This window comes from Carcharhinus amblyrhynchos, chromosome 8, assembly GCF_965287045.1.
Source record: "Carcharhinus amblyrhynchos chromosome 8, sCarAmb.v2.hapA, whole genome shotgun sequence".
NCBI lineage: Eukaryota > Metazoa > Chordata > Chondrichthyes > Carcharhiniformes > Carcharhinidae > Carcharhinus > Carcharhinus amblyrhynchos.
Window position 1 is genome coordinate 91,429,378 of NC_137331.1, and position 27,777 is coordinate 91,457,154.

The window sequence follows — 27,777 nt, forward strand, 5'->3', positions numbered from 1 at the left end:
GAAAATTGACCGAGAGGCAGGAAGCGGAGAGTTGTTTATGTGACTGGAAATGTATTTCTAGTGGGGTTCCATATGGCTCAGTGCTAGGGCTCTTGCGATGTACATTAATGATTGGGGTGGGGGGGGGGGGGGTGGTGGGGTGGGCACGATATTACCTGGCTGGAGGGTCTGAGCTCTGGGGAGAGACTGCAGCTGTTTTCCTTGAAACAGCAAAAGGTTGAGGGAGGACTTGATGGAGCTTACTGGGATCTGTTGTTTGTTTTGGAATACACAATTCTTCGATAGGAGGGGAGAAAGAGTCTTGCTCACAGTCACACTCGTAATGGCATCAATCAACCAGCAAGGGCAGTGTACATGGTTACGAACTGGTACACATCTTCAATTTTCCTTGATTTTTTTGGGAGTCAGAATTGAGTGGATCAACTAATTTTATGCCACAACCTGATGTTTTGTTTAGTTCTCTGTCTAATCTGCATAATAAGTCTCACAACACTAGATTAAAGTTCAACCAGTTTATTTGAAGCTTTCGGAAACAGTGTTCCTTCGTCAGGTGTGTGGAAGAACTGGTTGGACTTCAACTTGGTGTTGAGACTTCTTATTGTGTTTACCCCAGTCCAACGCCAGCATCTCTACATCACAATCTACATAACACACTGCAAGTATAAAAGTCCTGGTCAAACACAGTAAAAAGGATTACGTGAAGCATCGAATTACAGATACATGAATTAAACAACTTCTCCCAGCCAGTAACCCATGTTGATCACTGCACCCCATGAAATACTAGTTCACCTCACGAACATTGCCAAGTTCAACTAACTTCTGCCAAAAGTTTTAAGTTAGCAACCACTGAAGGACATTAATTCCGCTCCCGAAATCACACCCACACACTCTGACCTACAATACCAATGGTCAAGCGACCCCTCAATTTTAAATCTTTCATCCATGTTTTCACCTCTGCAGCTTTACAACTCCCTAAGAAATATCCTCCAACTCATAACCCCCAAAATATCTGTACTCATCCAATTTTGGTCGCTTGCGCATTCCTGATTTAATTCTTCCATTATTTGTGGCTGTACCTTCAAGCGTCTTGGCCCTAATCTCAGAAGTTTCCTCTATAAAGTTCTCCAAATCTCCCTCCTTTTCCTTTAAAATCTCCATCTTTCAGCAAGTTTTTTTGTATCTGTCTTATATCGTCCTATAGCTGGGTGTCCAACCTTCCCCGCTAACATTCCTGTGATTTTTAATTATGTTCAAGGCTCCATTCAGCCAAGTGTACAGCCATTACAGAATGGCACAGGCAAAAGAGACAACAAGTAAAGATCACAATTTATTGATCAAGTTGCGCAAGCAGTCAACAGCTAATGATGTGGAATCTGCCTGAAATACAAAATATCACAGCAACCAACAAATGCAGAACTTGAAATTTCAAGTAATTATCTGATGTCAGTAAGACAACTCTTCCTGCCTCAGCCAGCACCCTGTTATCATCTCCACAGATGGTGTATTCTCATACTCAGTATTACCTCCAACTCAGGACCATGTGGTACTTATTCTGGGTCTCAACATTTATAAAATCACGTTCAATAGTGTCACCTTCAGCCAATACAAAATTGCTGAAAATGCAGTGTTAAAATTTATCTTCAGAATTAAATGGCCACACCTGGACTTGCCAAATGCCTGGAGAATAGCAGTCATCAGCACAAGGATGCTGGACTCATACTGCTCTGTAAAAAAAAACTTTAAAAAATAACAGCATGCACCATCCCCATTCTCCACCACTCTCACGTTAAGGGTTTGTAGCTGTTCTCAAACTGCTCTATACTGTAATAATTTATTATTCATTGCAGCCCCAAGACACAGTTCATATTTTAAAATTTAAAAACTGCAATTTAAGTTTACGAGTGATAGGAAGGTGTTTAAGTCAAGTTGCTCCTGTGCCTTTGCTCCTGCTGCTCAGCTTTATTCGTAGAGACAAACATGCTGTAAAGGAAAGTTTCTAGCGTCATCAGAATGAGCAGTTTGAGAGCTTACTTTGAAGCGAGGTCACAGAAATTAATTGCAGCCTAGCACTTCATAGCTGGTACAACTGAAGCCCCTATGAATTATTCCATTTATCTGCAACAAACCAACCTCCACAGCAAAGTTGGTGAAGGCTGCACATGATCCATGGTCCAGGGTTTAATTCAGCATTTGTGCAGAGTTAGTGGGTCATAACCGAACTATGAGTGGTGTTCCACAATTGGTCTCAGCATCCCTGAGCTATGGAAATTTTTCTGATTGCTATCCTGAAAAAAAATTGAATGTTGAGAGAGACACACACCAGTGCATCACCTACCACTCAGTCTGTGCTCACTCATGAAAAATGATCAGCCAATTAAGAGGACCCCTGAAATCACAGGATAAAATTTAATCATCGAAGGGAAAAGATTGAAAAGAACCAACAAATCAAGTATAGCCCACTTTTCCATAATAAGTTCTCAAAGCCAAACATACATCGAGGAAGAAGGACCAAATAAGTTTCAGTCCTGCAGAAAGAGCCTTATCACAATTTATCATTTATTGTTTTTCTAGTGGGGTGGAAACAGTGGTTGCAGATTCTCTGATTCACACAAGGAAGCTCACAGAAGGAGAAATAAACAAAACATTCAATCTGACCTATTATAGTCAAACCACGCCGAGTAGCTGGGGATGATGATATGATGCGTCTGTTCAGTGACGTTATCCTCTGCTTGGTCCACAGGCCTGATGTGATCACCTTTAGCATTCGAACTGTCCTCTTCTTCCTGGGGAATAATTCACAATTCACTTTGCTGTAAATTCAAGCAACAACAATCAATGACGTGTATAAGGCTGATATATTACTGTTGCGTATACATGCCAGACTGACAGAATTGCCTTGGATCCAGAAGGTAAGGTATCTTATAAACAGCCAAACTGACCACTTTTCCATTAAGCACCTTGCACAGGAAAATCAAAGATCTTAAATCACAAAAAGATTACAATTCAGGTATGGACTTAATTTGCATTAGAAGTTTAGAAGAATAATACTCAACCATACCTAGTTACGATGTTTCCAGAGCTGCTTATAAACATATCTGCTCTGCCATGTTGCAATCAAGCCACAAGTGGGGAGTTAAAATCACTGACTCTGCCACATGTTGGGGATGGAAAAAAATAAAAAAGGGGCACCCCAAAAACTGCTCTCAACCCCCTGGCGTGGCCATCAAAAAAGCACGTTCAGAGCCAGCAGCTCATCATTTGTTCTATTTCTCGGGGAAACTGAAGCACAGCGCACATGGAATAGAATACTATGAACACTTAATGGAAATGGATTATTGAGCTAAGGGGTCTGTGGCACACTGGTAACATCTCTGCCTCCAAGCCCAGTTCAAGCCCTACTTCAGCACTTAATGACCAAGGAATCTGCATTCATAACATGGCCAAATAAATCCATCTAACAGATGCCAACAAAAGGCAGCAAGAGCACCAGAGAATCCTGGTCAGCCACATGATGGAAAAGAACTTCTTTGCCCTCAACGCACATCACGAAATCTGCTTAACTGCGTAATAGTGTCATAGATGTTTATGGACCATGGAGTTTCATTAAGTCTACAAGCAATCCAGAAGCATTCTTTTGGGTTACCAATATTTTAATTTCCCCAAGTTTTATTCAGCTTTTCCCTCTTCTTGTTACCCCTTTTCTGGGTTTGGGATTGCTAGAGGCAATAAATAACACGAGAAAGCAAGTGCAGGCCAAGTTGTGCATGAGTCATGAGGGCCAGGAAGGAAGTGAACATTTTAGCCTGCTGTGCATTCTTCAATTTCTCCGATTGGACTGAAGCAGATCCCTGGAGTTTAAGGATGGGGCACCATTTGGTTAACTTTGCAAAAGGCCAAATAGTTCCAGAATAATGCAGCTTGTTTTGATTTTTGGAATGGCAGGGGAGGGTAGTCGTGGGAATAATCATGGGAGTAAAAAAACGGTAAAAGTCCGCAGGGATATTCAGATAAACTTTACGCATTGGTGGAATACAAATTATTTTTAACTGCATTACAGCATGGATGACAAACTTGTCAAATTGACCAAACGATGTCAACCTGGATTTTGTCACTCCACAAAGAAACAAACAAGGGTCAATGTTGCAAAATGCCATTATTCCCAGATTACAAGTAAACAGCCACCAACATGATCTGATGCTTATCCAAAATGTATTAATGATAGATGTGAATATTAGGCTCTGTATTCGCAACCTGCAGAGCCAAAGACTGGCGCCAGTTCCTACCTACGCTTTACACATATTATATCACACGATTTGCTGCCCACGCTATGCAAATCTCTGGAGGCAGAGAAGGAAGTGAATGTCTCCGAATATATCTCAACATTTCACTTTCCCTCAACATCCATGATTTGTTAACCGCCTCCCCCTAGCAGCGGCAACAACAACACCACACACACAAGAACTCCAAACACAAGGCAATACACAAACAGCAGCTCTGGAGCCTAACAGTGGATTAGTTGCCATAGTTACCATTTCCAGACAGCTACCGGGGAAGCAAAATCAGCATTTTATGTTAATTACCTTGCCACCTGCCGACAACGGCTCATCCTCTTGCTCATCTGCAACAAGATTAATTCAGGATATGTATTAGCTTTCACAGGTGCAATTGAGCCATCAAAAAAGTGAAACAGATGTCAGCATCCATATTGTAATCATCTGCTTTATCACAGGATCACTAATTTAATTTGATTACTGCTGATCTGTCACCAAATTGTCATACCAAGAGGTTTCAGTCCACTGTTTGCAACAAGCAGCCATAAAACAAAAATAACTTGCATTGGTATCCCATCTGATTTAATTGGGTCATTGGCTGCGCTATTATTAATAGCTGCAAACAAACTGCACCACCATTAGCAGGATGAGAATGAAGTGCACCTTAAATAAATGGTAGAGTTTTACAGCCACTAAATTAATTGCAACCGCAGTCTGGCCTTTCAGAGCTTAGACTGAATCACTGCAGAACACCACTGGAAACAGCTTTCAATTTACAACACTCATCGACCATTATTATTTCCTTCCTGCCACTGAGCCAATTTGGATCCCGATTGCCACTTTTTTTTTCCGAATTTCACGGGCTTTTACTTTTCAGAGCTGTCTACCATGAGGGACATTGCCAAAAAAGCCTCACTAAAATCCATGTAAAACACATCATTGGCCAACACTACCTCCTCAAATGTTCAATCAAGTTAGTCAGACGTGACCTTGCCCTAAATCAAAGGCTTGCCCACAAAATGCAGGCTGGCACTCTAACAGAGAACTGAGACAGTGCTGCTCTGCCAGAAGTACCCTCTTTTGGATCAGAAATTTTAACAGGAGCCTTGTTTGACCCTCAAATGGACATAAAAGATCCCATGGCACCAATTCAAATATCCCTGGTGTCCTGGCCAATGGTTATTCCTGACTCTGTCACAAAAGACAGATTATCCGGTCATTATCAAATTACTCTCTGTGGGAACTGGCTGTGTGAAAACTGACTGCTATATTTTCTATATTACAATGATAACTACACTTCTGAAGTACTACTTTTGCTGTATAGTGCTCTGGGATGTTTGGTGGTCATGAAATGCATTGTATAAATGCAGTTTTTTTTTCCATTTATTGGCAGTGCTTGCTCGATCATGCTGCACCTTTCTCAAAGGCAATTTCTGAAGTCCTCTTCTGATAACCTACCCGCAACCAAAGTGACTCCTGACTGCCTGTAATAACTTGGTCTTTTGTGTTTAAAAATCAGTGACAAAATAACACCTGAATCACCATCTCCTTGTGACAGTACATGCCAAGTTTTCATTAGGGCTCATGCCTTCCTCCATTGACAGGTTACCAGTGAGCTTAAAGCTCACTGTCGGGCACCAGATCACTGACTAGATTTCCCAGATGAACTTAACAGCACCCTACTAATCAACTTCCAGACTGGAGTTAGGCAGTCAGACATTAGCAGCCAAAAAACCTGAAACTTACTGTTCAGGTCAATCACCAAAAAAGGAGTGGCCAAACAAAAGTTTCATCCTCTGCACAAGAGAAATTACATTCAAGCCTCCGGTGGCATGTGACACTAAATTCACAGGGAGAGAAGCAAATAAACAGACTTGGCATACTACTCATCCATGACTCAAGTGAGGGGTGGAACAAGCACAAAGCCAGGAGTTTGTTGTTCCAATAAAGAAAATGAGAGCTCAGAACAAAGGTTCACACTTCGGAAAAAGGGCGAGATTTTGAAATCTAGAGCCTCTAGGACATCAAGGAACATCCTAAGGCGTTCTATAGCTATGTTAAGAACAAAAGGTTGGTTAGGGCAAGATTAGGGCCAGTTAGAGACAGCAGTGGGAATTTATGTGTGGAACCGGAAGAGATTGGAGAGGCATTGAACCAATATTTCTCTTTGGTGTTCACGCAGGGGGACATAAATGTAGCTGTGGAGAACACTGGGTTACAGGGTTGTAAGCTGGACAGTATTGCAGTTGATAAGGAGGATGTGCTAGTTATTCTTGAGGGTTTGAAAATAGATAAGTCCCCTGGGCCGGACGGGATTTACCTTAGGATTCTCTGGGAGGCAAGGGAGGAGATTGCAGAGCCTCTGGCTCTGATCTTCAGGTCGTCGTTGGTCACTGGTATAGTGCCAGAAGATTGGAGGTTAGCGAATGTTGTCCCATTGTTTAAGAAGGGGAACAGAGACTTCCCCGGGAATTATAGACCGGTGAGTCTTACTTCTGTTGTGGGCAAGGTTTTGGAAAAAATTATTAGGGATAGGATTTATAGTTATTTAGAGAGTAATGAAATGATTAGAGATAGTCAGCATGGTTTTGTGGAGGGTAGGTCGTGCCTTACTAACCTTATTGAGTTTCTTGAGAAAGTGACCAAAGAGGTGGATGGGGGTAAGGCAGTTGACGTGGTATATATGGACTTTAGTAAGGCGTTTGATAAGGTTCACCATGGAAGCCTTCTGCAGAAATTGCAGATGTATGGGATTGAGGGTGATTTAGGAAATTGGATTAGGAATTGGCTGGCGGATAGGAGACAGAGGGTGGTGGTTGATGCTAAGTATTCGACATGGAGTTCAGTTACGAGTGGTGTGCCTCAGGGATCTGTTTTGGGGCCACTGCTGTTTGTAATTTTTATAAATGATCTGGACGAGGGTATAGCTGGGTGGATTAGTAAATTTGCTGATGACACCAAAGTCGGAGGTGTGGTAGATAGTGAGGAAGGGTGTCTTAGTCTACAGGGAGACTTGGACAAGTTGCAGAGCTGGGCCGAGAGGTGGAGGATGGAGTTTAATGCGGAAAAGTGTGAGGTAATTCACTTTGGCAGGAATAATGGATGTGTAGAGTACAGGGCTAACGGTAGGACTCTGAATAGTGTGGATGAACAGAGGGATCTAGGTGTATGTGTACATAGATCCCTGAAAGTTGGGAATCAAGTAGATAGGGTTGTTAGGAAGGCATACTGTGTCTTGGCGTTTATTGGTAGGGGGATTGAATTTAGGAGCCGCAGCGTCATGTTGCAACTGTACACAACTCTGGTGCGTCCGCACTTGGAGTATTGTGTGCAGTTCTGGTCCCCACATTATAGGAAGGACGTGGAGGCTTTGGAGAGGGTGCAGAGGAGGTTTACCAGGATGTTGCCTGGTATGGAGGGGAGGTCCTATGAGGAGAGACTGAGGGATTTGAGGTTGTTTTCGTTAGAAAGAAGGCGGCTGCGAGGGGACCTTACTGAAACATCTAAGATGATTAGAGGTTTGGATAGGGCGGACAGTGATAGCCTTTTTCCTCGGATGGAGAAAGCTAGCACGAGGGGGCATAGCTTTAAATTAAGGGGTGGTAGTTATAGGACGGATGTCAGGGGTAGTTCTTTACCCAGAGGGTGGTGAGGGATTGGAATGCCCTGCCTGCTGCAGTTGTAAATGTGTCTAGTTTGGGGGCGTTTAAGAGATCCGTGGATAGGTTTATGGACGGAAAGGGTTTGGTTTAGGTTAGAGGGTCATTGTTTTTTTAACTGGTCGGCGCAACATTGTGGGCCGAAGGGCCTGTTCTGCGCTGTAATGTTCTATGTTCTATGGAAGGGTCGGATAAGATTTTTGTTTAAGTATTTTTAAGAAAAGGAAGGCTCAAGTCAGATGACAACAGCTCAATATTGCAAAGAGCTTACAACAGCACAGAAAGTGAAAAGCAAAGAATGAAAAATACTGACAAATAAAATCAAAGAACACCCAAAAATGTTACAAAGAACTAGTAAAAGAAAAATAGCACGGTCTATTCAAGGCCAAAAAGGTAACTTGTGCTTGGACGCAGCAAAGACCATGGACCTTTGTGAAAAGCTTAGTATCTATCATCATGAGGGTGATGGCACAAACATTGCCGTTGTCAACTTAAAGCAAAAGGAACAGACCAAAATTACATACCAAAATTACATACCATTTAATGTTGTCATGGTGACACTAAGTTCTAAGGAGGAGACATTAAAATTTAGAAAGGTTCAGAATAATCAGACAGCAAAAGAAAAAAATCCTTCTTTGATTTTGGTTAGATTTATTATTGCCACATGTATTAGTAATGAGTCAAAGTATTGTTTGTAGCATGCTGAACAGACAAAATACCATACGTATGGAAGGAAAGAACATGCATAATGCTGTGTTACAGTCATAGCTAGAGTGTAGAGAAAGATTAACTTAGTGCAAGGTAGATCCATTCAAAAGTCTGACGGCAGCAGGGAAGAAGCTGTTCTTGAGTCAGTTGTTACATGACCTCAAACTTTTGTATCTTTTTCCATAAGGAAGAAGGTGGAAGAGAGAATATCCAGGAGCATGGGTCCTTAATGATGCTGGCTGCTTTGCCGAGGCAGCAGGAAGTGTAGACAGAGTCAGTGGACAGGAGGTTGGTTTGCGTGATGGATTGGGCTATATTCGCAACCTTTTGTCATTCCTTGCAGTATTGGGCAAAGTAGGAGCCAGACCAAGCTGTGGTACAACCAGAAAGAATGCTTTCTATGTTGCATCTGTAGAAATTGGTGAGAGGTGTACATAACAAATTTCCTTAGTCTCCTGAGAAAGTAGAGGAGCTGGTGGGCTTAACTATAACAACCGTATGGAGAGACCAGGACAGGTTGTTGGTGATCTGAACACCTAAAAACTTGAAGCCCTCGACCATTTCCATTTCATCCCCATTGATGTGTGCCCTCCACTACACCTCCTGAAGTCGATGACTGTCTCCTTCGTTTTGTTGACACCCAGGATGAGATCATTGTTGTCGCACCCACTCACCAGATTCTCTGTCTCATTCCTGCACTGTCTCTTGTGATTGTTTGAAGTTGGTCCCACAATGGTGGTGTCATCAGCAAACTTGAAAATCAAGTTGGAGGGGAATTTCACCACACAGTCATACCTGCATAAAGAGTATAAAGGGACTCAGGATACAACATTGTGGGGCACCAGTACTGAGGTGGTGTCATTGCCTATCCTTACTGACTGCAACGTGTGGGTTAGGAAGTCTAGGATCCAGTTGCACAGCGAGGAGCCAAGGCCCAGGCCACAAAGTTTGGAGGCAAGTCTCGTAGGAATAATAGTGTTGAAGGCTGAGCTGTAGTCTACGAATAGGAGTCTGACATGGGTTCTTTATTATCTAAGTGTTCTAGGGTTGAGTTTAAGACCAGGGAGATGGCGCCTGCTGTGGGCTCGCTGTGGTGATAGGCAAACTTAGTGGATCCAGGCAGCCTGGGAGGCCAGAATTGATTTGTGCCATTCCTAATCTTTCGAAACACTTCATAAAGATAGATGTCAGAGCCACTGAGCGATTGTCATTAAGGCAGGCTGCCTGGCTTTTCTTTGCTACCGGGATGATGGTTGCCATCTTGAAGCAGGTAGGGATCTCAGACTGGTGTAAAGAGGCTGAAGATGTCTGCGAATACTCCTGCCAGCTGGTCCACGCAGGACCTGAGTTCTCACCTGGGTACCCCATCTGGGCCAGTTGCTTTCTTTGGGTTGACTTTTGAGAAGGCTGCTCCAATGGCAGTAATGGCTAGCTGGGCTAGCACTTAATGTAAAAAAGATAGTAAGAGTTTTTGTAAATATATAAAAAGGAAGAGGCTGACTAGGGTGAACGTTGGACCCTTAGAGGATGAGAGGGGGGACTTAGTGGTAGGGGATGGGGAAATGGCTGAGGTCTTGAATAACTTTTTTGTTTCGGTCTTCACGGAGGAGGACGTGAATAATTTGCCAGGTGTTAGCAATGGAAAGATGGTAGGAGGGCCTGAATGACATTGTTACTAGAGGCGGTGCTCAAAAGACTGGAGGGACTGATTGTGGAAAGTCCCCAGGACCGGATGGAATGCATCCAAGGGTTCTGAAAGAAATAGCGGAGGTGATAGTGGATGCCTTGGTGATTATTTTCCAAACGTCGCTGGATTCCGGGGAAGTGCTGGAAGATTGGAAAACGGCTAATGTTACGCCGTTGTTTAAGGAGGGTGGCAGGCAAAAGGCAGGGAATTATAGGCCGGTTAGTTTAACGTCTGTTGTCGGTAAAATGTTAGAATCCGTGATCAGGGAGAAAATAGCGAGGCATCTTGAGGAGAATTGTTTGATAGGGCAGACGCAGCACAGTTTCGTTAAGGGGAAGGCGTGTCTGACGAATTTATTGGAGTTCTATGAGGATGTGTCTAGGGCGGTGGATAGAGGAGAGCCGGTGGATGTGGTGTTTCTTGATTTTCAGAAGGCGTTTGATAAGGTGCCACACAAGAGGTTAGTACAGAAGGTCAGGGGGCATGGAGTTGGGGGTAGGGTGTTAGCGTGGATAGGGGATTGGCTGTCAAATAGGAGACAGAGCGTGGGGGTCAATGGGTGCTATTCGGATTGGCAGTTGGTGACTAGTAGAGTGCCCCAGGGGTCGGTGCTGGGGCCTCAGCTATTTACCATTTATATAGATGATCTGGAGGAGGGAACCGAGTGTATGGTGTCGAAATTTGCTGATGACACCAAGACTGGTGGAACGACAAATTGTGCGGAGGTTGTGGAGAGTTTGCAGAAGGATCTAGATAGGCTGGGCGAATGGGCCAGGAACTGGCAAATGGAATTTAATGTTGGCAAGTGTGAAGTTGTTCATTTTGGTAGGAATAATAGTAGGAAGGACTATTACTTACATGGCAAAAAACTGCAGCATGCAACTGTGCAGAAGGACCTCGGAGTCCTTGTGCATGAGTTGCAAAAACCCAGCCTACAGGTGCAGCAGGTGGTCAGGAAGGCAAATGGGATGCTGGCGTTCATAGCGGGGGGGATTGAATATAAAAGTAGGGAGGTCTTGCTGCAACTGTACAGGGTACTGGTGAGGCCGCAGCTGGAGTACTGTGTGCAGTTTTGGCAGCCACACTTGCGCAAGGATATTTTGGCCTTGGAGGGAGTGCAGAGGAGGTTCACTAGGCTGATACCAGAGTTGAGGGGGTTGAACTATGAGGAGAGGCTGAATAAACTGGGCTTGTACTCAATGAAGGGAGACCTCATTGAGACATAAGATGATGAATGGGATGGATAGGATAGAGGTGGAAAGGCTCTTCCTGCTCAGCAAGGACAGTAGGACTAGAGGGCACAGCCTCAAGATAAAGGGGGGGCGGTTTAGAACGGAGTTGAGGAGGAACTTCTTCACTCAAAGGATGGTGAATCTCTGGAATTATCTGCCCATTGAAGTGGTGGAGGCTGCCTTGCTAAATATATTTAAGACGCAGGTTGACAGGTTTTTGACAGGCAAGGGGATTAAGGGTTATGGGGAGAGGGCAGGAAGGTGGAACTGAGACACGACAGATCAGCCATGATCTTATTGAATGGCGGGGCAGGCTCGAGGGGCTAGATGGCCTACTCCTGCTCCTATTTCTTATGTTCTTAGGGTGACTTCGCACATATCATGACCATCAGACATCCCAAAGCATTTGACAGTCAAAGAATTGCAAGGTAATCTGATTTTTGTTATGTTGAATGATGGATAAACATTGGTCAGGACACCTGGGATACCTCCCCTGCTCATTTTTGAAGTGACACCATGGAATATTTTAATGTCCAACTGGAATGGTAAGCAAGGCTCCTGTTAAAACTTCTGAGGGTACTTCTGACAATGCAACATTTCCTCAGTTCTCTGCTGGAGAGTCAGCCTACATTTTGTGGTTAATTCCTCAATTTAACAGAAGGCTGCATGTGAGGCAATGAGGACTAGTGATGTATTTTGAATGTATTTTGTATGGATTTTAGAAAGGCCTTTTGCTAAGATTCCACACTGCAATTTGGCCTGAAAAGCAGAAGTCCATGACATCCAAGCAAAATAACAATTTGGACCTAAAATTGGTTCAGTGGCAGGAAAGCGTAATTGCTGATGGGTGTTGTAACCAGAAAGCTGTTTCCAGTGGTGTTCAGCAAGCATCAACACTTAAAAACCAAAATATTGAAGACAGCTCTCTCTTACTGAAAAAAAATGACAGTGTGAACAGCGAAGTCCAAGATAAACAATTGAGGAGACAGGTGCCAAGTGCAGGTAAAAAATAGTCCAAATAGGCAAATTGTGTAAGATGGTGCACTTTTGGGTAAGTTAATATAAAAAGGAAGCACACTGGCTTTGTGCAGAGATTAGGTGGAACATGGTACCTCCATTACAACAAATGGATTCGAGCCATGGGATGCCTAAATTAATGAATGATACCAGACATCAAAAGTGGTATGTATTAAAGAACAACGCAAGCCATTTTTCCTCACCTTGTCATTCATTCCACTGGTCAGAGATAGTTATGGAGAAACTCATTCAAAAGTTATCACAATTATAAGATTGTTTTCACTGGCAATGCTGCAAGTGTTTAAGGCAAAGATTGTAACAATTTAACAATTAAAAAGGACAAACAAGAACTGTAGGCCAACCAGATTTGTGGAAATAGTTCGAATGAAAGGACTACCACCAGCATAAGAATCTGAAGGCCTCCTTTGAATTGCAATTTTTAAAGTTGAATGCCCCATGTGTCAATTGTCCACCCTCTTATTTAAAAATCCAAGTTCATACTGAACAGAGATCAAGTTAAAAATATATTACCTAGATCTGCAATTGTGCCTCCCTTCACAGGTGTGTGTTCACTGTCCTTCTTGGGGTTGACTAGCAAAGAAAGGAGTTATAAAACAGGCCATTAAAAAACTGACCCAACTTGAGTAGTTATGAAATTAATCCACAAACAATATAACAAATGCAAAACAAAATGGTACAATTGAGTTCAAAACAAAATCTTCGGAATCTTGTGCCCAAAAAGTGATTCCATTCATCAGGCAAAATTTGCAATTACAGCAGATTTGGTCATCATTCAGTCCACAAAGCCCAACAGTTTTTGCAACTGCAATCTAATCTAACCCCACACCTGTTCTCTCTTAATGGTTCTGGACTGTATAGGGCAGCACAGTGGCACAGTGGTTAGCACTGCTCCCTCAGTGATTCCCGGCTTGGGTCACTTTCTGCATGCATTCCCTCCAGGTGATCCAGCTTCCTCCCACAGGCCAGAAGACGTGCTGGTTAGGTGCCAGAATGTGGCAACTAGGGGAATTTCACAGTAACTTCATTGCAGTGTTAATGTAAGCCTTACTTGTGACTGATAACTAAACTTTACCTTCATTCTTTGCCAAATTTTCCCTTTCAAAAACACAAGGTATAACAACCTGGCGGCACAGCATTACCTGAATTGATATAATCGAAAGATCTGTCACTAAAAACTTCACTACTCTATCCTAGTCAATTTTCATTTCACATCACTGACTCCTTAAAAGAGACAGAATTTTCAACCTCCTCTTTGTCGAGACCTTCAAAAACTTGAAGAAAAACCTCCACAATTGCTCTTCACGTTATTAAGTACAAAAAGGGATAGAAGGATTAGATGATGAGGAACAATCCTGGACACGCTGGCAACCTCAAACTGGCAGCTGTACGTTGACACCTGGCCACACACTGAACAATTCCTCCCACAACTTCTCCTTTGGAGGCCCTCACTCAAATTGCCCGTCAAAGTCCTTGGACCATTTTCCTAGATTAAAGGCACAATGTTAATCCAAGCTAGTTTGAGAATCACTTTGTCTTTCCCTTTAGGCATCTCTCCATTCCGCTGAAGCCAATGTCCATAGCGCTTGTTACAGAGATTGGGATCAATTCTGCAGTACTGCTGAATAACAATGAATCCCAGAAATAGAATACAGTGCCTTGGTCACTGCACTGTGTACAACCTGGCCTGGATCAACTGTAGGCTTTCAATTCTCCTTGCTGACTTGCAATAATCCCAACACCAGGTTCTTGGAAAAACTCCAAACAAACAACCTGCAAGTAAGATCCTCACACCTTCCACAAACCATGACAGAAACTGGAATGGAGTGAAATAGGTTTGACACAAGCCATTTGCCAACTGCACCTGCAATAGTTTAGAAAAGGCTTGTCAAATCGGTGGTCCACAGGCCACAAAGCCAGTGATTAAAATGCTGGCAAGTGAAATTGAAGACTCACCCAGCACTGGGGGAGTGAATTTTAGGTCATCCAAACGCCAAACATTAGCTCTGTTCTCTCTTCACGGATGCTGTTAGACTTGCTCAGATTTTCCAGCAACTGCTGCAATTTGCTTTAATCTTAGCACTTAATTCATTGCCACTTTTCCAGGAATGCCTACTCCAAAAAGGTACTGCTGCTCTTCTCTCTAACAAGATTTCTGATTGTCTTTTGCAACCCACCCATCTTCGTTGTTTCACCTATGTTGGTCCTCTATGCAGTCCTGACAACTCCCAGCCCCTCACCACAACTGAAGAAATCTCATCCTATTTTCAAAGTCTTCCGCTCTGAAAAGAGCCATCCAGCTCACAACTTGAACTGTATTCTCTCTCCACAGATGCTGTCAGATCTGCTGGAGGTTTTCCAACATTCGCTGTTTTTGTATCATCATGAAACTTATTTATCAGACCCATGCGTGAGACGAAAATTGAAATGCGGCTTCCCACATGAGAAATTTAGACAAGCCTGGTTTACATGTGGTCTTTTTGGTATCCACCTGTACTACATACAAACTTTGGCTGCCTGCCAAACATCACAACATGACAGTCATTCACCATTCATATCAACTGCTTCAGCTCTGACAACCTGAGGTCCCCTTCACGATCATCATGACGCATTTTAAAAATCCCACTTGTTAACGGAAAGTTCCTCCAGCAGAAAAAAAATACATCATTTTGTGGAGCTCCAGCAATGAATGCAAAGTCCTACGGCCTGCATTGACTGGAGTTTACCCCTTACATTGCAGTTCATTTTTCCCTATAGGTGTGAGAAAACAGCAAAGCTGCAAATCACTGCAGCATCCCCTCAATTACAATGTGCACGACTGAAAGTGCATCACATTAAGAGGTGCGAGACTGTTCGAAAATATAAAGCAAAAGAAATCTGAAAATAAAAAAAAATCACAGGTTCACAGCTTTTTTGCATCTTACACAGGAATATTTGACTGCAGTGAACACCCTTTTCATAAAGTCAATTCCATCATTCATGAAGGCTGATTCCACACAAGCTTATATTTTGCTCCTTCTGTTACACTAAGTTGTCTCACAACAGCAGGTGAAGGTCTGATGAGGGAGCAGTACTCTGAAAGCTTATGCTACCAAATAAACGTGTTGAACTTTAACCTGGTGTTGTGAGACTACTTACTGTGCTACCCTGTCCAACACCAGCAACTCCACATCATGGCTACCTGTTAAAGACCAGATGCAGGGAAATAAGTGGAGCCCAGATTTTGTTAACTTTTTACATGGATATCCATCTCATGGAACACCGCCATTTCAAGCTATATACAATCCTGACTTGGAATTATATTGTCATTCCTTCACTGTTACTGGGTAAAAATTCTTCAACCCCCCCCTTCCTAACAGCACAGTGAATCTACGTAGAAGGCAATGGCTCATCACTTCCTCAAGGGCAATTAACATAAGAAATAGGAGCAGGAGAAGGCCATCTAGCCCTTCGAGCCTGCCGCGCCATTCAATAAGATCATGGCTGATCTGAAGTGGATCAGTTCCACTTTCCCGCTTTCTCCCCATAACCCTTAATTCCCTTGTCTGTCAAAAACCTATCTACCCGTGACTTAAATATATTTAGCGAGGTAGCCTCCACCATTTCAACAGGCAGAAAATTCCAGAGATTCACCACCCTTTGAGTGAAGAAGTTCCTCCTCAACTCCATTCTAAACTGCTCCCCCCCTTATTTTGAGGCTGTGCCCTCTAGTCCTGCTATCCTTTCTAAGCGGGAAGAATCTCTCTACCTCTACCCTGTCCATCCCTTTCATCATCTTATATGTCTTTATAAGATCCCCCCTCATCCTTCTAAACTCCAACGAGTACAGACCCAGTCTATTTAGTCTCTCTTCATAGTCCAACCCCCCTCATCTCCACTATCAGCCTAGTGAACCTCCTCTGCACTCCCTCCAAGGCGAGTGCGCAAGTGCAGCAACCAAAACTGCACACAGTACTCCAGCTGCGGCCACACCAGTGCCCTGTACAGTTGCAGCAAGACCTCCCTGCTTTTATATTCTATCCTCCTCGCTATAAAGGCTAGCATTCCATTCGCCTTCTTGATCACCTGCTGCACCTGCAGACTGGGTTTTTGCAACTCATGCACAAGGACCCCCAGGTCCCTCTGCACCGTAGCGTGCTGCAGCTTTTTGCCCTTTAAACAGTAATCCGTCCTACTATTATTTCTACCAAAGTGGATAATTTCGCACTTGCTAACATTGTACTCCATCTGCCAGGTCCTCGCCCACTCGTTCAGCATATCCAGGTCCCTCTGCAGACTTTCCACACCCTCCGCGCAATTTGCTTTTCCACTCATCTTCGTGTCATCAGCAAATAAGAACATAAGAAATAGGAGCAGGAGTAGGCCATGTAGCCCTTCGAGCCTGCCCCGCCATTCAATAAGATCATGGCTGATCTGTCGTGGCTCAGTTCCACATTCCCGCCCTCTCCCCATAACCCTTAATCCCCTCGCTTATCAAAAACCCATCAACTAGCGTCTTAAAAATATTTAGCGAGGCAGCCTCCACCACTTCAACGGGCAGAGAATTCCAGAGATTCACCACCCTTTGAGTGAAGAAGTTCCTCCTCAACTCCGTTCTAAACTGTCCCCCCTTTATCTTGAGGCTGTGCCCCCTAGTCCTACTGTCTTTTCTGAGCGGGAAAAGTCTCTCCACCTCTATCCTATCCATCCCATTCATCATCTTATATGTCTCAATGAGATCTCCCCTCATTCTTCTAAACTCTAACGAGTACAAGCCTAGTTTATTCAGCCTCTCCTCATAGCTCAAACCCCTCAACTCTGGTATCAGCCTAGTAAACCTCCTCTGCACTCCCTCCAAGGCACCCCCTCAGCTCCGGTATCAGCCTAGTAAACCTCCTCTGCACTCCCTCTAAGGCCAAAATATCCTTGCGTAAGTGCGGCGACCAAAACTACACACAGTACTCCAGCTGCGGCCTCACCAGTGCCCTATACAGCTGCAGCAAGACCTCCCTACTTTTATATTCAATCCCCCTCGCTATGAAGGCCAGCATCCCATTAGCCTTCCTGACCACCTGCTGCACTTGTTTCGTCACCCTACACTCAGCCCCCTCCTCCAGATCATCTATATAAATGGTAAATAGTTGAGGTCCCAGCACCGATCCCTGCGGCACTCCGCTGGTCACCAACCGCCAATCAGAATAGCACCCACTGATACCAACTCTGTCTCCTATTAGGCAACCAATCCTCTATCCACGCTAACACCTTACCCCCAACTCCATGCACCCTAACCTTCTGAAGCAACCTTTTGTGAGGCACCTTATCAAATGCCTTTTGAAAATCTAGAAAAACCACATCCACCGGTTCCCCTGTCTACCGCACTAGTCACATCCTCATAGAATTCCAATAAATTTGTCAAACACGACTTCCCCTTAATGAATCCGTGCTGCGTCTGCTCTATCAAACCATTCCTTTCCAGGTGCCTCGCTATTTCTTCTTTGATGACAGATTCAAGCATTTTTCCAACTACAGACATTAAACTAACCGGCCTATAATTCCCTGCCTTTTGTCTGCTACCTTTTTTTAAACAGCAGCATAACATTAGCCGCTTTCCAATCTTCCGACACTTCCCCGGAATCCAGTGAATTTTGGTAAATAATCACTAAGGCATCTACTATCACCTCTGCCATTTCCTTCAGAACCCTGGGATGCATTCCATCCGGTCCTGGGGACTTGTCCACCAACAGTCCCGTTAGTCTATCAAGCACTACCTCACTAGTGACAGTAATCGCATTCAGGCCCTCAACTCCTACCAACCTTCTATCTTTAATATCCGGCAAACTATTCGCATTCTCCTCCGTGAAGGCTGAAGCAAAAAACTTATTTAAGGCCTCAGCCATTTCCTCATCCCCCACCACTAAATCCCCCCTCTCATCCTCTAAGGGTCCAACAGTGGACAGTAATTGCTGGCTGAGCCAGGGATGACTACATCCCAAGAAAGAACTCTCAAAAAATTTCAACTCAGCTCATAATAAGCTTAAAATGGTAAGAATTTTGAATTTTAGCCAGATCTTTTCCATCAACCACTGTATCCTCCACCCCCACAAAAAGAAATGGAAAGGGTGTAAGCCTAAAATAATTAATTAATTAACCATGGCAGAAAGCAACCAGGCTACGAGCTAACAGTAGATAACTGAGAATCAAAAAGACCATAGATGTAACATGTGCAGATCAACACAATTTAAAATCTCTCAACACATTAAACTGCAATTGTTTGTACTGGATCTTGCAGAGTAGCAGATTTGTAGTATTACATTAATGAGCAAAGAGGCCTGTTCCTTACCATTTTTAGGTAAAATAACCTCCTCTACGTTCGGTACAGGAGTTGGATCTTCCATGTCTTTGGTCAAGTCTTCCTGTTCCTCTTCGTCTCGCTGCCCTCTCCTTTTCAGATATGGCGTAGGCTGCCTATGGATAACAGTAACTTATGGGTGCCAAAGCTCAGAGTAACATAGCTATGTGTTCATACAAGTGATATTAACATATTAAGCATTTTTTGTTGTCAAGATAGGAGATACCTAGGTTAGAACATAAGAAATAGGAGCAGGAGTAGGCCATCTGGCCCCTCAAGCCTGCCCCGCCATTCAATAAGATCATGGCTGATCTGTTGTGGCTCAGTTCCACATTCCCGCCCTCTCCCCATAACCCTTAATCCCCTCGCTTATCAAAAACCCATCAACCCGCGTCTTAAAAATATTTAGCGAGGTAGCCTCCACCACTTCAACGGGCAGAGAATTCCAGAGATTCACCACCCTTTGAGTGAAGAAGTTCCTCCTCAACTCCGTTCTAATCCGCCCCCCCCTTTATCTTGAGGCTGTGCCCCCTAGTCCTACTGTCCTTTCTGAGCGGGAAGTCTCTCCACCTCTATCCTATCCATCCCATTCATCATCTTATACGTCTCAATGAGATCTCCCCTCATTCTTCTAAACTCTAACGAGTACAAGCCTAGTTTATTCAGCCTCTCCTCATAGCTCAACCCCCTCAACTCCGGCATCAGCCTAGTAAACCTCCTCTGCACTCCCTCCACGGCCAAAATATCCTTGCATAAGTACAGCGCCCAAAACTGCACACAGTACTCCAGCTGCGGCCTCACCAATGCCCTCTACAGCCGCAGCAAGACCTCCCTACTTTTATATTCAATCCCCCTCGTCCTTACTTTCTCACTCCACATAGTAATTTATACATTCCACTCAAAACACAAGGCATTCAATTTGCAACTCTGATTCTCTAGTCTGTTTCAAGAGTGCCATCAGCTCTAAAACTTGTTCCAAAAGCAAGTACAAATACTTGAAAAAAAATCTGGCAGCATGCATCAGCACAGAGCAGTAGCAGGAACCCAGAGCATTCCTGCCTTTAGTTTCTATGATTCTCACCAACTTTTATAGATGTACCATAGAAAGCATTATTTCTGGTCGCATCACAGCTCGGTATGGCTCCTGCTCTGCCCAAGACCGCAAGAAACTACAAAGATTCATAACATAGCCCAGTCCATCACACAAGTCAGCCTCCCATCTACTTGTCAACACTTCCCAATGTCTCAGAAAAGCCAGCATAATTAAGGACCCCACGCACCCTGGATATCCTCTCCACCTTCTTCCATGAGGAAAATGATACAAAAGTCTGAGGATATATACTAACTGACTCAACAACAGCTTCTTCCCTGCTGCCAGACATTTGAATAGATCCACCTTGCACTAAGTTGATCTTTCTCTACACCCTAGCTATCACTGTAACAATACATGCTGCACACTCTCCTTTCCTTATCTAGGAGTGATATGCTTTGTCCTTATAGTGTGCAAGTAACAAAACTTTTCACTGTATCCCAATACTTGTGACAATAAAATTAAATCCACAGTAGATTTTTATCCTGCAGCAAGAAGTAAACTCCAGTAACTGCGCAATCACCAAAAACACTTGAACAGTCCAACACAATCAGATGGAGCCTGTAATCAAATGGTGCACAGCAACAGCTTTATTTACCCTTTCTTTCCACTTTTCTTCCGAGATTCAGCAGGTGTGGAGATTGGTGAAGGAGAACGGGAATGTTTCCTCTTCTTGGCCCCAGCTGTTGACTTTCTGTCCTTCCTATCTGGTGTACGGGATGCCTGGTTGAAACAGATAGGTAACTTCTAAATGTTCAAAATACTGCTCATATTGATGTGTGTGGTGAACGAATCAGAAATACACAGGTTTGTCAACAACATCAGGATGAGAAAAATATTTAAGTTGTAGGTGTCACATTACTGCCTCTCTCCCCATAACCTATATGCTCTTTTAGTTTAATGGATCAAGAAAAATAATAACATGCCATGTCACTCAGCAAGCAGAATGAGAGAAAACGAACAGAAAATGCTCTAACTATATTAGGTCATTCAGCAATTCTGGGAACTGATTAATTTTTCAGGCCAGTAGCTTGCAAGAGGAGAGACATGTAGACACTTTATTTTTAATTTAAAATTGTCTTGAATGGAGGCACTGATTATGTCACTGGTGCTCATAATTCAGAGAACTCCAATTTAAAATCATACCCTCTTGAGATTTTTTTTCTTAAAATACATGAGACTAGAAATTAAAACCTGGTGTCAGTAAGTGATAATTAATCACTTAATCATGTTGGATTGCTGTAAAACCCAACTGGTTCAAGGTACCTCCTGGGAATGAATCCACACTCCATACCCATTAGACTGATACACAGGTCCAGTTCCACAATAATGCTGTTTAATAACAATTTCCCTCTGAAGCGGTCTAGCAAATCACTCAATTGCATCAAGTCATGACAAATCCCTCAAGAGATCTTCTCCTCAGCAGAAAACAAAAGAGAAAGGTAACAAACATAGGCCTTCCAAGCAATGCCCATATCCAGAGAAAGTTTTTTTTTAAAACTTGCATTAGAACAAGTGTCTCTCAACAACATAGTACAATGTCCTGATATTGATCTGATAATGGTTTCCAACCTGCAAAGGTGGAAATTACATGCAGAACCATCCAAGCTGGAGTCTGTGATCTCAACTCAATTGTAACAGTTCACTGACTTCCAGGTTTCACATCTCTCAAGCTGTGCATCAGTATCACAGCATTATTCCAAGTCACAGTTCACAGCTGCAAACTGGGGATGTTCAGTATGGATAGAAACTAGATGCAGGAATGCTCTAGGTTCCTGCTACTGATATTGAGCCAAGACAGCACCCAGATTTCATGGCACCTGACTGGAATCATTGCTAGTTGCAAGCAGCAAGAGGGGGAGAGGATATACTTTTTAAAACCAACAATGGAAGAAGTGAAGAAATTTGCTGGTTTCATCAAGACCTGGTTGAGATAGCTGACAAGATCAGCAGCTGCAGTGTTGTGTTCTAAATACAATCAAAGAAGCTACTGAATAATAATTAGTTCAAGAAAAGGGGTGTGTTTTTGCTAATCCTACACTTTCATGCTCTTTCCAACTTCATTTTGGTGTTTAATTTCGTGATATGTCATTCCTCACACTAAATTTCCAGCAGCACTCAGCCTTCACTTTCTGAGCATTTCATTCATCTATCAACTGATGACACTTCGCCCAATCCTTGTGTAGAATAAAGAATGTCGCTCCATCAGCTTCACCAAATGCCTTTCACCCATATGATTACAGCATCTTCACTAAGAAGTCTTTTTCTTTTCCTCTGGCAAGGCCACAAAATTCGAGGATAAGGGACAGAATTGAAGACGAGTGACCAGCAATACTCTAGCTCATAAATGCAGAGGTTAGACTGTAGCTAAATGGCACATTTGTATTCTAGTTCAAGGCAGATAGAAAGGATGTTCATAAATTACTGAAATTTGAGAAGACTAACAATTGGGAAGATTTGATTTTGCCAGGACTAAATCATATCCTTTCCATTTGTGATCAAAGTCCTTCACAGCTACTGTAGAAAAAAAAACAGGATTCCTCCAAGTGCCCCATCCCTTACGTTGTTGCACAGTTGCTTTTAGACAGAGGAAATAATTACATGTTTAAACAGCCACCTGGCAGCTGTTCAAACTTGCCTCTGTTTCTCTAGTCAGTTCTGAAGCTCCAGGAAGCAATGTTGCTCAATTCAATTTGGAAACAATTTACGAACAATGCCAAGATACCTGATGAACATCCAGGGTTATCAAAGATAGGATGTGGTGGCCACTTGGTGGCACAGTCATGAAACCCACAATTTAAAAGCATTTTTTTTGCCAGCATCCAAACATTCCCCCATGAAACTAGGAGGTAGGTGCATTCAAGTTGGGCTGTGTTCTGGATTTGTCAAACAACTTGGTTAGCCCCCACCTGCCCCCAAGCCACCCATTTGTGGGGGATAAAATTGACTGATGATTTCAAAAATATTTATATATTACGTTGCTGCAACTGCAGGTTTTAGAATTTTCTGACAAGCAGCTTTATACTTTGAATAGCTTTTAAAGGTTCAGGTACAGTCAAGGTATATTCGCATGAGGGGCAAGGTAGTGAAAACAAATCCAGAGCTCCATCTATGAGAGCAAGATGAAGCAGGAGCATATGATAGACCTCAGGTGGATAATGCAACTGAGAACCAGGCTGAATAAAAAAGGTGCGCAGGGAAATTCAAAATGCAAATGAAAGGGGCTGAGAGAGAGCATGAGAAGAAACTGGTAGCAAACAAAGAGGAATTTAAAATCCTCTATAGGCATCAATACCACCAAACGTGTTATTGTGATATTACAGATTTTGAGAGCAACTATTTCAAGATACATTTCTGTCTTCAAATCTTTACATTATGTTTATGTTTAAAAGCCTTTTTCAAAATGGAAGTATGGACAGACAACATGGCACCTGTTAGTTTAAACTCAAATCTCTTAAGCTGACTACAAACAGTCACGAAAATGCAAAATATTTCTTCAAGGAAGTCCATTATGTTGTCAAAAATGTGAGAACACCCTTGACTCCTGAGAAAACAGGAGGGGCTGCAAAAAGACCACGACATACATTATATTCTTTGCCTGGTGAAGCAACAAAACCTTGAAAATTAACGTACCACTGTTATATTTTAAATGGCATGGAGGAGACTTAAGTAGCCACCTTGCATGATGGACACAACCATCACAAGAGGCACACAACTCTCACCTGAAACAGTGAGAAACCCAAAAAAGAATTCAGGGAAACAGAGGAGTTTCTCTTTGCCACCTGTAGTCTAAGTATGAAGAAATCAACCGTCTCATGCTCTACTGAAACGGTCCAGGCAACCAAGTGCTGTAACTGCACAACCAGGGTGAAACAAGAAATCTTCTCTCTCCCAAAATCTGTTTCACCTATGGAGTCCACAGGAAAAAGGGAAACACCAACTGGCCGATTGCAGAAGCCACTGCAGCTGCTAAACAGAGCCTCATGTTTCAAGCCCTTCACTTTGGAAAGAAGGAACTCAAATAACTGGCTCACAATGATGTTTCAGGGACTGAACTAAAATTTCATCTTAATGTATTTTTCCCCCTTACAAGCAATAGTTGTAACTATTTTAGTTAATAACTTTCATCACTTTTTCCTAAATAACTTGCAATGTAGTTTGCAATGAACCAATGTTTATCTTGTTTCAGATCAAAGTTTGATAGTGAAGGAAGGAGTTCAGGGACCCAAAAGAGGATTTATGCACGGAGGCAAGGGTTTGGGTGAAGTACTAAATTAATATTTTGCATCTATCTTGAACAAGGAAGACACTGCTGCTGAGGTCCTGAATGAAGAGGGGATAGTTCAAACCTTTAATGCACTAAATATTGATGAAATATTGATAAATTTGTACTGCAATGGCTGGATATTGAGAAGGGAGGGTGGAAACTGCCAAAGCACTGGCCATAATTTTCCAGTTTTCCATGGACCCAGGACTGATGCCAGGATTGGAGAATTGCAAATAACACATCCTTTATTGAACATGTGTGTAAAAATAAACCTAACAACTACTAAGTAGCCCGTTTTCGTTGGAGAAGACAAAGTTGAGACATTTGAAAGACATTCAAAATCACGAGGACACTGGACAGAGCAGAGAAAGGGAAACTGTCCCCATTACTAAAGATCAAGAACCAGATGGCACAGATTTAAGCTGTTTTTACAATACTGCTTTTCCAGTTTGGCTTCAGAGTTGGATTCCAGAGAATTAGTGCAAAAACAATTTTATTCTATGACAATGGTATGTAAATCGGTGAAACTCAGACTCCATTGTTTGCTATTCGAAGCATCCGAGAGGATTTCAGAGAAACCTGTCGTTTGTCTGTGCTTGACAGTTACAGCACTTGGTTTAAAAAACCCTTTCTCTTTTAAAATATATCTGACATCGGTCAGTTTGCAAGATGTGAAAAAACAAAAGCACGTTCATCATCTCTCCCCCATGTGTAAGAGTGACACGAAGTGAATTCCTCTTGCAGGCACCCAGCACAACATAACTGCCAAATGGTGTTCTTCTGTGCTATAACCATTTGATGGTTCTAATATCTCACGGAGGTGTATAATGACAGGTTTAGGTGAAGTAGACAAAGAAAAGCTGTTCCCATTGATTGTTGGTTCAAGGACTAGGATGTTTCAATCGACAAGGTACAGCCTGCGTGTGAGGAAGCGAATAGTAATCATTGATAAACAACTCTGCCGGGCAGCGAGTTAAGATTTCAAAAGGAAGCTTTCTGGGTTACAGGGATAGGAGAGCGAAAATGGAGTGGACTGTTTCAGGCATCACTGGCATGGTCTTGACAGGCACACAGGGATAATGAGATCACACCATCTTACAAAAATAAGGAAAGATGGTTAATTAATTTGCGTGACTGGAGAATTCTGTTTCTGGAGCTGATGAATTGATTTCTCGCTGTAGAAATTATCAGTCTTGAATACAAAATTCAAAAACTCTTTCTGCTTTAAATATTTAGTCAAATCCCAGAAGTTCAAAAAAGAGAATTTAAAGAGAAATCATATTCCAAAAAAATGAGTGAGACTAGGGCCACATTGCAGCAGGGCATAGATAATTTACATTGGGTTCAAATCCAAGATAAAATGATGTGATGAAAGTCTCCAAGGTGCGTAAATGAATTTCAGAGCCTCAAATCAAGCTGCAAGTGTGACATGGGATTGTAGTACATGCTAATTCTTCATTCCAATTTTTAATATTTTCAAATAAGTTAATTCCCAATATGTAGATATCACTGCAGATGATGGGTAACAAATGCTGGCATTAGGTACCATGTGAAAGTTGTGAAACTTAAAGAGCCAACCACATTGGTAGGGGACTAGATTAAGTGAAGTCAGGTTTTCTTCACTTAAGAGTAAAAGGATGAAATGTGAAGGAATAGGACCTATAAAATGCAAAGGTGGGAAAGTTTGTACAGATCTGGTTGAAATAGCAGAAATGCTTAATGAATACTTTACCTCGGTATTCACGGTGGAAAAAGATCTGGGTGGTTGTACTGCAGGCTTGCGGCGGACTGAAAAGATTGAGTATGTGGACATTAAGAAAGAGGATGTGTTGAAACTTTTGAATAGCATCAAGATAGATAAGTCACCAGGACTGGATGGGACGTACTCCAGGTTACTGTGGGAGGCGAGGGAAGAGATTGCAGAGCCTCTGGCGACGATCTTTGCATCGTTGATGGAGACAGGAGAGGTTCCGGAGGATTGCCGATGTGGTTCCAACATTCAAGAAAGGGAACAGGGATAGCCCAGGAAATTACTGACCGGTGAGTCAAACCTCAGTGGTTGCTAAGTTGATGGAGAAGGTCCTGACGGACAGGATTTATGAACATTTAGAGAAGTTTAGTGCGCTCAAAAGTAGTCAGCACTGCTTTGTCAAAGGCAGATCGGGCCTTACGAGCCTGGTTGAGTTCTTTGAAAATGCGACTAAACACATTGGCGAAGGAAGAGCAGTAGATGTGGTTCATATGGAGTTCAGCAAGGCGTTCGATATGGTCCCCCACACAAGACTTCTTGAGAAAATGAGAGGGCATGGGATCCAAGGGGCTGTTGCCTTGTGGATCCGGAACTGGCTTGCCCCCAGAAGGCAGAAAGTGGTTGTGGATGGAGATCAGTCACCAGTGGAGTGCCCCAGGGATCTGTTCTGGGACCCTTGCTGTTTGTCATTTTCATAAATGACCTGGATGAGGAAGTGGAGGGATGGGTTGGTAAGTTTGCCGACGACACGAAGGTTGGTGGTGTTGTGGACAGTTTGGAGGGAAGTCAGAAGTTGCAGCGTGACATAGATAGGATGCAAGACTGGGCGGAGAAGTGGCAGTTGGAACTTCAACCGGGATAAATGTGTAGTGGTCCATTTTGGCAGGTCAAATGGGATGAAGGAGTATAATATCAAGGGTAAGACTCTTAGCAGTGTAGAGGATCAGAAGGACTTGGGATCCGGGTCCATAGGACTCTTAAATCGGCCTCGCAGATGGAGGATGCGGTCAAGAAGGCGTATGGTGTACTGGCCTTCATCAATCGAGGGACTGAGTTTGGGAGTCGGGAGATAATGCTGCAGCTGTACAAGACCCTAGTCAGACCCCACTTGGGGTACTGTGCTCAGTTCTGGTCACCTCATTACAGGAGGGATGTGGAAGCTATTGAAAGGGTGCAGAGGAGAGTAACAAGGATGTTGCCTGGATTGGGTAGCATGCCTTATGAGGATAGGTTGAGGAAGCTCGGTCTTTTCTCCTTGGAGAGACAAAGGATGAGCGGTGACCTGATGGAGGTGTATAAGATGTTGAGAAGTATTGACTGGGTGGATTCTCAGAGGCTTGCCCCCCAGGGCTGAAATGGTTGCTACGAGAGGACACAGGTTTAAGGTGATGGAGAATAGGTACAGAGGAGATGTTAGGGGTAAGTTTTTCACTCAGAGGGTGGTGGGTGAGTGCAATCGGCTGCTGTCAGTGGTGGTGGAGGCAAATTCGATAGGGTCTTTTAAGAGACTTCTGGATGAGTACATGGGACTTAATAGGATTGAGGGTTATAGGTAAGCCCAGTAGATAGCGATATGACTGGTGCAACTTGTGGGCCGAAGGGCCTGTTTGTGCTGTAGTTTTTCTATGTTCTACTTCCAACGGCATTTGTGAAGCAAACAATTTGAATGTCCTCAGTTTGTAACGTTCATTAAGATCTGAGGTCTCATTCTCTGAAATACTCATCCAATCGCATAACAGTATGCTACCGG

At 43.1% G+C, this 27,777-nt stretch overlaps 1 protein-coding gene across 1 annotated transcript in view; it reads right to left on the minus strand.

Annotated features, from left to right (window-relative positions):
• The window catches only part of LOC145346764 (SWI/SNF complex subunit SMARCC1-like), a 174,649-nt gene that overhangs the window by 104,559 nt on the left and 42,313 nt on the right, over positions 1–27,777 (minus strand). The window contains exons 10-14 of the mRNA XM_080194463.1: positions 20,609–20,733; positions 18,912–19,036; positions 13,106–13,165; positions 4,581–4,618; positions 2,656–2,783 (exon numbers count right to left, since the gene is read on the minus strand). Of these exons, the coding sequence (XP_080050589.1) occupies positions 2,656–2,783; positions 4,581–4,618; positions 13,106–13,165; positions 18,912–19,036; positions 20,609–20,733 (476 nt within the window). The remainder of the gene's footprint in view (positions 1–2,655; positions 2,784–4,580; positions 4,619–13,105; positions 13,166–18,911; positions 19,037–20,608; positions 20,734–27,777) is intronic.